At 50.1% G+C, this 12,390-nt stretch overlaps 4 protein-coding genes across 4 annotated transcripts; 3 read left to right on the forward strand and 1 right to left on the reverse strand.

The window, feature by feature from the left end:
• Positions 1-2,116, forward strand: LOC9636040. Its single transcript, XM_024670872.1, has 2 exons — positions 1-711; positions 769-2,116. Exons 1-2 carry the CDS (start codon positions 1-3, stop codon positions 2,107-2,109), a joined length of 2,052 nt encoding a protein of 683 aa, XP_024526640.1. The 3' UTR covers positions 2,110-2,116.
• A 762-nt stretch (positions 2,117-2,878) lies between these two features.
• LOC9634904 (probable tocopherol O-methyltransferase, chloroplastic) lies at positions 2,879-4,306 on the reverse strand. The gene is made up of 7 exons (XM_002965927.2): positions 4,003-4,306; positions 3,784-3,953; positions 3,631-3,735; positions 3,461-3,571; positions 3,305-3,397; positions 3,135-3,237; positions 2,879-3,076 (listed from the first exon to the last, which is right to left on the reverse strand). Exons 1-7 carry the CDS (start codon positions 4,166-4,168, stop codon positions 2,961-2,963), a joined length of 864 nt encoding a protein of 287 aa, XP_002965973.1. The 5' UTR covers positions 4,169-4,306; the 3' UTR covers positions 2,879-2,960.
• A 1,401-nt stretch (positions 4,307-5,707) lies between these two features.
• Positions 5,708-7,761, forward strand: LOC9636041 (pentatricopeptide repeat-containing protein At4g02750). Its single transcript, XM_002965581.2, has 2 exons — positions 5,708-5,783; positions 6,041-7,761. The coding sequence occupies exons 1-2, from the start codon at positions 5,708-5,710 to the stop codon at positions 7,759-7,761; spliced, it is 1,797 nt and encodes a 598-aa protein (XP_002965627.2).
• Positions 7,762-10,090: 2,329 nt separating this feature from the next.
• On the forward strand, positions 10,091-11,497 carry LOC9634906 (pentatricopeptide repeat-containing protein At4g14820). The gene has a single exon (XM_024670750.1). The coding sequence runs from the start codon at positions 10,091-10,093 to the stop codon at positions 11,495-11,497; it is 1,407 nt and encodes a 468-aa protein (XP_024526518.1).
• Positions 11,498-12,390: the final 893 nt, after the last annotated feature.

Genomic DNA, 12,390 nt, shown 5'->3' on the forward strand with positions numbered 1-12,390 from the left:
ATGGCGGATGCGGCAGTGGTCGGAATCGTCACTTTTGGGGAAGGCCGAGTTGCGTACAAGACCCTGAAGTCGGCAGAATTCAAGTGTGAAGATTTGGTGAAGCCCGATGCTGTGACGGTAATCCCCTATCCTGGCATAGGTCCAGTAGGTTTGCGACCAGGAGGGGAGATCAAGTTCATTGGCAGGGAAGCAGTGAGGAAACTATTGGAGATGCATGAAGTGGGAGCGCCAATCTACGTGACCGGAGCCAAAGGCATTGGCAAGAGCTGCACACTGCGTGCGATAGCTGCCGCTCTCATTAACCAGAGCGAGGAGAACGAGAAGATCATCTGCATTTGGGACATGAAATGGGCGCTCTACAATCACATGGAAGCTCTGCGGAACGCGCTGTTATTTGCGTACTGTGAGGACGAGGCAGCGTGCAGGACGATTTCGCAGCTGACTTCTGTACAGGAGGTGTGTAATTTCCTTTCCGACAGGCGGCACCGCAGCGGGGAAGTTTTCTATTTCGTCATCGATCGTGCAGAGTCGCTTGATAGAGTGCGATCAAACGGCGAAGAAATGGAACACAGGAATCAAATGAAAGCACTGTTGTGTAGAGTTGTCAGGCTTGGACGTTGTTGCATATATGGTGTCTCTCCAGCTGCAACAGACATTGGTGACCGCTCCCTGCAGCAAAGCCAGTACCACATGTCGTTGGGGTTTAAAGATGTAAGTTCTGCTTGTGTTTCACAGTTTCTGTGGTTCTCTAAACTTTTGTGTATGTAGGCCTCTTATAAAGCCTTCATGGATCAGTCCGTCCTTGGCAGCCTCTGTCCCGAGTGGAAAGAAGAAGTTGATATCTACGGGGGCAACCATCCGCTCTTCCTTTCCACTCTGGACGAAGCATGCAAAAACTACGCTGCTCGTATCAATCCGCAACCGACGAAGAAAAGAAAATTGGGTGGCTTTCCGGATGCGGTGAAACCTCCAGATAATTCAGAGACCCTTGAGTGTCTCCGAGACCGAGAGGACTGGGATGCGGTTCTGCAGCTGTTCATGTGTTCAAGTTCTTTGTCAACCATTGCCAGTGACTGTGCAAGCGTGGTGCGTCGGTGCGGTTTAAGCGGAGTTTATAACTTGAGCCAAATGATGCAAGCGGATAGGAGATATGTGCTACTGGACAGCCAGCGGCACGTGAAGGACTACTGCACTCCGTATGTCAAGAGGTTGCACATCGAAGGTTTCAGGGAAGCCGAGCGAGGCAGTTTCAATGGTGGTGCATGGGTTCCATATTGCGACTATCTGCTGAGGAATCCCACGGGTATCAACTGGAACGAGATGGGCTGGCTATGTGAACATTTGTTCTCGGACGCGCTCACGCACTGTGGTGGTATGGTTGTAGACGACATCCATATCCAAGGCAACATCAGAGTCTTGCCATTTTCTTCTCCTCCGAACTATGCAGCTTGGATTGGCGACATTCAGAACAAGGTGGTGGATGGAATTTTCTTCCTTCCATTCCAGTGGAACTTGCATGCTATTGACGGGGCTCTTGGGTTCAGGGATTCACAAGGCAGGCTGCATTTCTTTGCTCTACAGGCTACAACGAATGACAAATCCCACAGGCGCAGTGTTGGGGAGTTCATGAATCTTGGAGTGGTGGAGAAATGGATAGCTTTTGAGGAGAAGTCATCGGCATGGGAGCCCAAGGACGACTGGACGTTGCATTTTACATTTGTCTGCTTGAACCAGTCCGCCCCAGTCTCCGTGGATCCAGTGATTAAGCGTCTTCCAAGTGGGAAATACTACGGCATGGCTGGACACACAGTTCATACAGTCACGTTTCAGGATGCTTTTCGCCACACCTTCCAAGACAGCCTCGGGGAAAAGCTCGAGCAACTCACAAGGATGCGAGAGCCTTTGGCACTCGCCACAGGAGGAGCAGTAGCAACCACTGTATCAGTTCCTAAGTCACTCTTGGAGGAAATCCTTGACTATTCAACAAGGGAGAAGTTGGAGACAATTGCGAAGGATTACGGGATGGATCCAGCGGTTCACAAAAAATTGAAGAAGGCTGAATTCATTGAAATACTTGCACCCTTTCTACATGACAAGGTTAAAATATGATAACATGTACCAGCCGTACATCATTTAGTACGAAAGTAACAATCAACACAATCGACCATGTCAGACGGAAGTAACAGGCAAAGATCATCGAGGCATTGGCCTTGAGTCGTATGGCCAAGAAGTGATTGTTCACGTCTCGGCAGAGGAGCTGTGCATCTGGTAGAGTAGTGTCCCTCGAGTATATTACCACACCCAGAGCCCCTCCCTTGCGGATCCTCTTCCTTGTGCCACGTAACCTTGGTATTGTGGCAGTCCATGGTGATCCGTTTCCCATGTTTCTGCTATACATATCACGTCGTGCATCTGATACATAAAAAAACCGAGACCGGAGTGAGTCGGGAATTCTGTTGCATTCCAGAACAAGATGCTTAGACGCGGTCGTTCCATGCTAGCAGTGAGCCCTGGAGAGTCCATTATGGTGTCCCATAATCATTGAGCGAGAGATGGGACAGAATTTTAAGTGATTTCTGATAGAACAAAGAACAAGGAGAAAGTCCACAAATGCAACACGCTCTAACTCTAAGCATCTTGTTCCATGTTTTCGCCGCCTAGCGCCTATTGGGACCTTCCTTGCTGCTTGAGAGTTGTGTCGTGGCGTTTTTGGTGCCTCGCGAGATGGTGGCGGCCCTGATTGGTCATCTCCCTCGTCGGTGTAGTCTAGAGATGGGTGGTCGAGCAGATTGTAAGATGGGCAGGCTGGTTGGATTGTAAACACAATCTAATTTCTACAAGGACTGCATACCTTCTTCATAAATTTGGATGAAAGATCTTTATAATATTAAATACCAGGAAATTTTTATTTAAAAAGAAAAACAGAACCAATGCTTATGGAATCCAATGCTCCCTTATGATCACAGCTCTTTCTGTCCCATCACCACAGCATACTTGAAAATGCCATTCTTGAATCCTTTGTCCATGTAGAAGAAGTGATAAGCCAATGACAGACTTGTCCGCATATGCGCCCACCCTGGAAAGCAAGAAATAAAAACAAGAAACCAAAGTTGCGTAACAAGATCTTTATGTACCTGATGTCAGGAGCTTGAATGCACCTCCCAATGTAAAGAGCTGGCCCGTGAGCATTCCCCAGAATGGAAGCATGTGTCGAGTCCAATCTTCCACCTTTACTTCCTACAGATAAGATAATACATAAGATCAGCCATAGAGTCGAAAAACATTGAAGAAACCGAACTCTTACTTGCAAGCCCGCATTGCGTGCTAATGTTTCGTACTCAGAAGTGGCGCACCAGGGTGGAAAGAAGTAAGCAGCACAGATCTTATCCAAGAGCGCCTGCAGCCATATGTTATGACAATCTTTTTAAGAGATCAAGAAATATCTAGGAACTTGGCTTACTTGCTCATGCTTCTTGAGTGAAGTTTCTCCAGGCTTCAGTTCTCTGTGGCACCAGCTCACAAGCACCACCCGACCTCCGGGCTTGGTCACGCGTGCCATCTCTTGCATAAGCTGCAATCGCGTGCGGGAATTTAAACAAACTCAGATGAAAAGATTATGAATTCTTCTACCTTGAGTTTGTCCTCAATGTGCACTGCGCATTCCATGCACCAGACGAGATCAAACTGGCCGTCTTCGAACGGTTGATTCAGTGCATTTGCTACTTGGAATGTCACCTGTTCTCAAGTGTTAGAAACCGCCCCAAACAACCGAGTGGAATCTACCTTGTCTGAAACTCCTTCCTCCCTCGCGATGGCTTTGGCTCTGGCGATCTCGTAATCGCTCAGTGCTATTCCTTTCACATTTGCCGAGTACTTCTTGAACAGATATCGAGAAGTTCCCCCAAAACCGCAGCCCACGTCCAGTATGTCTCGAGGACGGCTTTGCTCATCATCTAGGAGATTGTAATAGAATAGAGAGGGATACCATGACCAAAAGCTTACTTGGTACTCCGGCCCAAGAGAGGACCTCCTCGATCATTCGGACTTGTGCCACTCGAAAGTCCCCAGGCTTGCCCGCCTCAAAGTAGCCCGAGTGCATATGCTCGCCCCACACAGCCTCATACACCACGCATCCCTCGTCATAAAACTCTTCGATCTCGCCGGCCATTGCAGGAACAGAGACGCTGGCGCTTACTGAACACCCGCTGCTCAGCTAGGACTTAAAATTCCTTCTTACTGAGAAATCATGAATATTATTGATGATTAAAGTGATCGAAGGAGGCAAGTCTCCTGCTGCCATGACCACAGCATACTTGAAAACGCCAGTCTTGAATCCTTTGTCCATGTACGAGAAGTGATATACCAAGGATATACTTGTACGAAGATGTGTCTATCTTGTTTACTTTTGCAAAAGTTTTCTCATGTCAAAATCTTCAACGCGCCTCCCAAGGTAAAGATTTCTGCAGTGAGAAGACCCAAAACAGAAGTATATAATGTGTCCAATCTTCCATTTATACCTCCTGGCACACAGTAAATTCTGAGATTACAGCACAAATTTGCATCGATTGCTATAATTTTGTATTTAAATGTCTGGCAAGAAGATATGCTATCCTGATTCACTCTCTCTTCGCTTACCTGGCAGTGACGTGGCAGCGCTTTCATTTTGTTACTTGCACTTAGCAAAATCTTAATCAGCGCTCGCCCTAAATGTTTTAGTGGCCAAATTTCATGAGATGTTCCTCCAAATCCACATTGGCCGGCTTTGCTCGTCGTCTAGATTCACACACATTGTAAAAGGGTGTGTCTCGGAGCGATCGAAATGCTTACCCGGTCCTCCTGCCCAGCTCCTCGAGCATTCGGATTTATGCCGCTGGAAAGTAGCGAGTGTTGCCAGCATCGAAGTAACCCGAATGCATATGCTCACCACATAGTTCATACACCACACATCCTTCATAAGCTCCTGAGTCTCCACAGCCAAAATATACCTAGGTAGTAAAAGAAACTTGCGTTGTTTAGAAATTCCCCAATGTTCTTGTTGGAGGTTCGTTTGCGTGGCTCCACTTCGTTGTAGTTCTCCCTGAAGTTCCAGACGCGTTTGACTGCGGTGGACACATCTTCGTCGTTTGGAACGTTGAGGTTAGATAGTTTCATGGGGAAGAGGTTCCGCGAGTGGAGCTTGTATAGTTGCCACTCCGCACGTTACTCTCCGCCATTATCTCGCGAGTGGTGTCCGCATCCACCAGTTCCGTATCACCATCTTTGGATTGGGTGGACTCTTGGAGGCGAATTGGGAAGAAGTCTGCTTTGGTGCCATCCTTTAACTTTTCTCGACCCTTGTGAAACGAGCAGGTCACTTTCGTACCAGAAGCACACCAGAAATGTCCTGCCAGATGAATCTGGAATTTTTTGCAGTGAAATTGGGTGATTAGGAATTTGGCAAAGTCCTCTGAATCGATGTTTCCTGGGACGTCCACTTTGAGCAATAGTGCTCCCGGGTTCCTCCGGGGGAATGAATGAGTAGATCTGGGAAGCCTTGGAAGGCTCTACCTTGCAGCGGGACAGATCTAGGGGGACACGGCTGCTTCCAAAGGTTTTGCACCATTCTTCTCCAGTCATCGTGCTGGCAGCTTGTGCGAGCCAATTGGAGATCGTCATCACTGCCTCCTATCGACTCACCTTGGCCTTGTCGTCAGAACCTTGGTCGTGCATGGTTGGCTGTGGAGGCGAGCGGAAATGGTGGTGTCGGCGTGGCGGCGGTGAACGCGAGGGAGTGGTGGCTCCTGGTATCAGCACGTCGTGAAGCAGTATCAGTGGGGTGCCTCAGCCGATAGGGCAGGGATAGCCTCCCGTCCAGGCATCTCTTGGACGGGAGCGGGACGACGACACAGCAGAGTGAGGATGCCCTGGATACTGATGATACTGTGAATTGCTGCGGGAATATTGTCTGGGATGAAAGAATGAGAGAAAGAGTCAACTCAGTCAATGAAAGTCAATAATACTTCTATTGACATATCGACATGAGTTAAATTCATAAATTCAGCTATCCGGCTAATATCATGGATTATGAGAAGGCTACCTCAAAGTTTGGATGGATCTGTGAGGCAGCTGCTGGAGCTCCAAGATCAACCACAGACTTGCTCGATCTACAGCTCCATCCTGCGGCAATGCATCGATTCACGGGCACCGCTGGGTGTCGGCAGGGTTGTGCACGATCACATCGCCAGCCACGGGCTGGATCGGGGATGCTTTCTCGGGAATTTGCTGCTCCAGATGTATGCGGCTTGTGGTGGATCTGGCGCGGACGCCGAGTCAGTGCTGGCGAGACTTCTCGAGCCGGGTGTTTTCTCGTGGAACATGGTCATGGCAGCATATGCCAACAAGGGGCAACTGCAAGAGGCTCGGCGGATCTTTGAGCTCTCGCGGAGGAAGAATGTGGTGTCATGGACGATCGTCATGGCGGCGTTCTCTCAGAGTGGTCGGATCCGTGAGGCTGGGACGATGTTCCAGGCGATGCCGCAGCACAATCTCGTCTCCCGGACGGCGATGATCCGAGCTCTTGGCCAGAGAGGGGATTTTCGATCGGCTCGGAGACTGTTTGAGACGATGGAGGAGAGGAACTTGGTGTCCTGGAACACTGTAGTGGTGATCTACGCTCAGGTGGCGATGGTGGATGCTGCGATGGCCGTGCTAAGAAGAGCTCCCGGGTGGGATCTTATCTCCTGGACAACCATGCTCGCAGCCTTTGCCCAACGAGGAGATCTTTGTAAGGCGAGAGAGATCTTTCATTGGATGAAGCACCGGAGTGAGGCTCCCTGGAATGCGATGATCCAGGCGTACGCCGAGGCTGGCGAGATCGATCGCGCGAGTGAGATGTTTGAGGGGATTCCCATGCGAGACATCATCACCTCGACGACGATGGTGGACGCGTATGCTCAGCTCGGGGATCTTGCTGTTGCGCGAGCGATCTTCGACGAGATGCCCGAGAGGAATTCGGTGACTTGGTCGGTGTTGATCTCGGCCTACGGCAAGAACAACGGGAGAGAGTCGCTTCGTCTGTTCCTCCGGATGGATCTCGAGGGGTTTCGAGCCGAGGAGATGACCTACGTCGCGGTCCTGGATGCGTGCTCGAGCGCGGCCGCGGTTGCCGAGGGCAGGATCATCCACGAGAGCGTTTTGGATCGGGGGCTGAGCAGGGACTTGCGAATCGGGAGCGCTCTCGTCGATTTCTACGGCAAGTGTGGCCAGCTCGAGACCGCTCGGTTGATCTTCTCGGAGCTCCCGATCCAGGACGTGATACTCTGGACAGCGCTGATCACGTCGTATGCTCACAATGGCCATCTCCCGGAAGCTCTGGCGATCTTCCGCGAGATGCTGCTCGCCGGGATCCTCCCCGACTGCGTGACGATCGTGAGTGTTCTCTCGGCTTGCAGCCATGGCGGAGTGGAAGGCGATGGATGGATTCACGTCGTGCGAATGGCTTGGGACTACGATCTGGAGCTTTCGCTGGCTCACTACCTTTGCGTGATGGATCTTCTGGGACGATCGGGGAAGCTCGAGCTGCTGGAGGATCTGGTGACAAGCATGCCTTTCGAGCCGGATGTTGTGGCATGGACGACTTTGCTCAGCGCTTGCAAGGAGATTGGAGACGAGAGACGCGCTGCTCGAGCTGCTCGAAAGCTCCGGGAGATGGATTCCAACGCCATGGCTCCGTATGCTCTGCTCTCCAACATGCACGCTGGTGTGGCGAACGCGGAGGATTGATCGACCAAAGTTTTCTCGTTTGCTCGAAGCTACTCTTCAAACTATGCTTTCCAGCATGGATCCACGAGAGCGGCGACGGAGGGGCGGTCTTCGCAGAAGCGTAGAAACCTCACGACTTTTGCTCCGTTCTTGCTCTTGAAAACTTGCTTTGCGATGTAGTCGGATCCAATCTTCAAGCTTACACCCGGATTCCTGGACTAGCTTGAGGTGTTTGATCTCGTCCGCGAATACATCGCAACATACAGCAGAATCCGCCACCTCCGCCACTGCAGCTCGGACATGAGGCTTCAAATCTTTCACGCACGGCTTGACAACGAGGCCTGGCAAGCCACCACAGACTTTGAATCGAGCTCTCCTGTTCAATCCAAAACCCAGACCTCGGTTGCACTGCTCCAGTTCGTCCAGAGACCAAGCTTCCAAATGGCAGATTATACCAGTGTCCTTCGCGAAGCTATAGTACGCGTCTCGGTATGGAGGCGCCAGCTGAAGACTCCTGGGCTGCTTTCTCGATGATCCATCAGCCAGACTGTTCCCAGCTCGGGAAGCCGTAGCAATTGGCAATCCAAACTAGAGGGAGAAATCGAGATTACGAACGTCCATGGTGTCGCAAGAATAAGGTGGTCTACAGGATCAAGAGAGAACTGGTTCTACTACTTCGATGAAATCCTCCAGGAGCTTCGTCGATTTCTTTCTAAGATCCCGACCTTAGCAGGAAATGTCCAAATTCTTAACTACCAAATTTGAACAAAGTCCATATATGGCTCAGAAGCTGTGTCTATAAAAATTTAAGGTGTAAAATCCTTACCTAGGGATTAAGTAAGCATGGCCGCGATGAGTTTCCTCGATATGCACACGTCGCCTATGCAGATTATCATTGATTTGCTAGAGGTTTTAGCTATGAGATTAACTCACAGGATGCGGGTTGCTCTGGTTTGGTATGGGAAAAAAACGGGGAAGACTACCGATGAGATTTGGAGTGGTCTTAGGATGCAAACCGCACTCGAATTGCCGGCTGACAGCCAAGATTGGGATCTCATAACATATGAGCGTATCCTCACCAAGATTGGCAGTGATCCAGCTATGGGGAAGACTTTTATTTATGATCCTCTCGAAAGCAACAGGGATTGTTTGGCCCCTCGCCTGGAAGATCAGCCCAAAGTTGACGCATCTGATGAAGCTAGTTTTGTGGTTGTTGGTTCGACGGAGCCGCCCACTGTTGATTACCTGTGTTGTTTATCGGTGTATGAGAAGGCGAGGGATGCTTTTCTTTCGGCCAGGCTTGGGAGCTACAACTGGTTCATGGCGTTTATGGCGATGGCGGAAGCGGGTGTTCTCCTGGAGCACTTTAAGAATGCCCAGGATTCTTACGGATATAGCATCTCCAAGCTGCGGCGTGCAATGCTCTGGGAACTCAGTGAGGATGACGACGACGACGATGACGACAATAAACATCTGCTGTCTGGTTTCCTCAACAAGAACTTTGGCTGGGAGATGGAGATGTGTGATCATGGAATAGAAGATGAGCTGCCGTTCAAGCCAAGGTCTAGGGCTACCGCGGGTCCTTGTTGGAATTACAAGATGATGACTTGGGAACCACGGATTGCATCACCACAAGCTGACGACGACTTGCCACGTCCAATCGTTCTGCCGTATGTTCACCTTTGTTACAATGCAGTGGAGAGTGTTCTTGATCAACGAGAAGAATACATGCAAATGTTCTCCATTCCATTTGGGAAGATGGTGGTTGACCTGAGCGGGGCTTGGATGCTGAAAACGTTGGACTTTCTGCAGGAGGATATGGAGAAGAAGCACGAGGAGCACAGGGAATCTTTAGAAAATATGGAGGAGTGGGTCATGTTTGATGATTATGATCGAGATCACATAAAAACTCTCCGTTCAAGGTTTAACAAAGGAGTTTAATACACTGTTTTATTTTACTTTAAGTTTAATATATACTCATAAATAGGACTACGTAGATTTGTGTGAAGGCTCTGTATAAAATGGCAAAAAATGCGCAAAGCAGTTCTAATTAAATACCTTCTCAAATCCCTTTTAGGGCAATGTCATGCACGACGCCTTGATCTATGGCTATGGCTGCCTGGTGAAGCAGTGCCACAGCCTTGACGATGGCAGGAAGCTCCACGCCCTAATCGATCACGATGGCCACACCACCAACACATTCATCGCCAATCTCCTCGTGGAAATGTACGCCAGATGCGGCAGCCTCGAGGATGCGGTGTCGTGCTTCGCCGCCATAGCCGCCAAGAACATCTTCTCCTGGAACATCGCCATCGCGGCATTTGCCCGCCACGGGCATTTCGACGAGGCCATGGATTGCTTCCGGCGGATGCAGTTCCAAGGGATCTTGCCGGACGATTTCACCCTCAGCTCGGTTCTAGGTCCGTGCTCGCAGATCAAGAACGCGGCGAGCGAGATCCGGGGGATTCACGAAATATTTCTCCAGCGCGGCGGATGCGATGCAGTGGTGGCGGCAGCGCTGATCCATGCATATGGCCGATGCGGCCGGATTGACGAGGCGAGATCGCTCTTGTGCCAAGAGCAGGAGAGCGACAGCGATGTGTGGAATTCGCTCATGGCTGTGTGTTCTTGGAATGGGGAGGGGAGAAGGGGCTTGGAGATTTTCTGGAGGATGCATCAGATGGGAGTGAGGCCGGATGGATTTAGCTTCAGCACTGCGATTGGCGCGTGCACGGCGATCGGCGATTTCGCGCAGGGATGGAGCATTCTTGGCCAGATCCGTTGCCTGGAGCTGGATCGAGAGAATGAGATCCTCGCCGTGGCGCTGATCGAAATGCTTGCAAAGAGCGGGAAAATTCAAGAAGCCTGTAGCGTCTTCCAGCACGTGAGAATCCCAAGAACCCTAATCTTGTGGAACGCGACGATCGCGGCGCTAGCGCAGGGTAGAAGAATCGGTGCTGCGCTCCGGCTCTTCGAGATGATGCGCCGGGAGGGGGGTCTGGCTCCAGATGCCGTTTCCTGGACGACGCTCATCACGGCGCTGGAAGATCGCGAGGAGGAGGCGTTTCAGCTCTTGCGCAGGATGGATTTGGAAGGTGTGAAGCCAGACAGGGTCACATTCGTCGCGGTCGTGAATGCCTGCTCCAATTCCTTGAGTAGCGTCCGGGCAATCCACTCCAGGATTGTTGGATCGGGCTTTTCATCCTTCTTGGAGATCAAGAACGCTCTGCTCGCGAAATATTCTCAATGCGGTGGTCTCCAGGAGGCCAGGTCGATCTTCTCGAGCAGCGGCCAGCACAGGGACGTGATCTCATGGAGCTCCATGATAGAATCGTGCGCCCACCACGGCCGCGGCGAAGAATCCCTCGCTCTCTTCCGCCGGATGCAGCAAGAAGGCGTCGATCCAAACGCTATAACTTTCTTGAGCATTCTCTCTGCGTGCCGGCACTCTGGATTCCTGGACGAGGAGGCGCTGCGCTGCGTGGGAGCGATGGAGGCGGATTATGGGATCCAGCCAGGGCAAGAACACCGCGCTTGCGTCGTGGATCTTCTTGGAATAGCTGGGCGGTTGAAAGAGGCCGAGAATCTCATCACCGCTGATGATCGATCCCATGGGGAAGTGGCATGGACGAGCTTCCTGGGAGGTTGTCGCGTCCATCCGGACGAAGCTGGAGCGATCGAGAGAGCTCAAGAACAGGTCCAGCATTGCGAATCGTCGGGATTTCATATCCTACTTTCCAACGTCAAATCAGGATAAAGTTGGCAGGTTCTAGGGTTTAGCAAGAAGAGGATGAGATCTGGTTTTGTATGTGACTGGTGAACACTGCAGAGTTGAGTAGAGATTTCTGTGAGACTTGCCATGAAACATTATTTCTTCCCAGACGAGGTAATTGATGAGACTTGCGATCAAAACACGTTTGAAGATGAGCTATCCCTATAACACGTTACACTTGTCACTTGAACAGCTAAAAGATGGACATCGTGAGGAAGAAAGTCTTGAAGATATGCTTAGTTATTCTTATAATATGATAGACTTAGTCATTTAAACAGCTCATGTGAGGAAGAAAGTCTTGGAAGATATGCTTAGTTATCCCTATAACATGATAAACTTAGTCATTTGAACAGCTCATTGAAAAGATTGGACATCGTGAGGAAGAAAGGTTACAAATGTGTCTGTGAATGCCTTGCTATCGAAGGGCAATACGGGGAATGTGTACAGCAGTTATATTCAGTCTCTTCTGGTTTGGTTCTTTGCTGTCAATGGGGACACGACTTCAGACCGGATTATAAAGCCTTAGGAATTCTAAAGCAGCAATTCACCTGGACAATTCCATGTTAGATCCAGAACGGATCTAACTTTTGATCAGTGTAATATTAGAGTGATGTTGCTTTTCGAGGCGGAGGAAGCTGATAAGGAGATGTGTCTCAAGATGGAAGAGAAACTAATGGGAGAAGAATTTCCAAGAGAAGCTCTATTTATATTAAATACACACCTCAAATTGGACATGAAAGAAGCAAGTGAAATGAAAGCTATTGTAGCCAGGATGGATAGTTATGAACGAAGGTTTTAGTTTGAAATCAGGATTTAATTGTAATGTAGGTGATAGTGAACATTGCAGGTTGGATAGAGATCTCTGTGATGGGGTAGCC

The sequence above is a fragment of the Selaginella moellendorffii genome, unplaced genomic scaffold, assembly GCF_000143415.4.
Source record: "Selaginella moellendorffii unplaced genomic scaffold, v1.0 SELMOscaffold_6, whole genome shotgun sequence".
NCBI classification, from domain to species: Eukaryota; Viridiplantae; Streptophyta; class Lycopodiopsida; order Selaginellales; family Selaginellaceae; genus Selaginella; species Selaginella moellendorffii.

What these genes read in the sequence shown, in the direction of transcription:
- LOC9636041 (XM_002965581.2), top strand. Translation starts at nt 5,708, where the DNA reads ATGGTTGGCTGTGGAGGCGAGCGGAAATGGTGGTGTCGGCGTGGCGGC. An exon ending in CGAGGGAGTGGTGGCTCCTG is followed by an intron (nt 5,784 to 6,040) that starts GTATCAGCACGT and finishes TCATAAATTCAG; the next exon opens with CTATCCGGCTAATATCATGG.
- LOC9636040 (XM_024670872.1), top strand. Translation starts at nt 1, where the DNA reads ATGGCGGATGCGGCAGTGGTCGGAATCGTCACTTTTGGGGAAGGCCGA. An exon ending in TGTCGTTGGGGTTTAAAGAT is followed by an intron (nt 712 to 768) that starts GTAAGTTCTGCT and finishes TTGTGTATGTAG; the next exon opens with GCCTCTTATAAAGCCTTCAT.
- LOC9634906 (XM_024670750.1), top strand. Translation starts at nt 10,091, where the DNA reads ATGGATTGCTTCCGGCGGATGCAGTTCCAAGGGATCTTGCCGGACGAT.
- LOC9634904 (XM_002965927.2), bottom strand. Translation starts at nt 4,168, where the DNA reads ATGGCCGGCGAGATCGAAGAGTTTTATGACGAGGGATGCGTGGTGTAT. An exon ending in ACATTGAGGACAAACTCAAG is followed by an intron (nt 3,572 to 3,630) that starts GTAGAAGAATTC and finishes ACGCGATTGCAG; the next exon opens with CTTATGCAAGAGATGGCACG. An exon ending in CACTCAAGAAGCATGAGCAA is followed by an intron (nt 3,398 to 3,460) that starts GTAAGCCAAGTT and finishes ATATGGCTGCAG; the next exon opens with GCGCTCTTGGATAAGATCTG.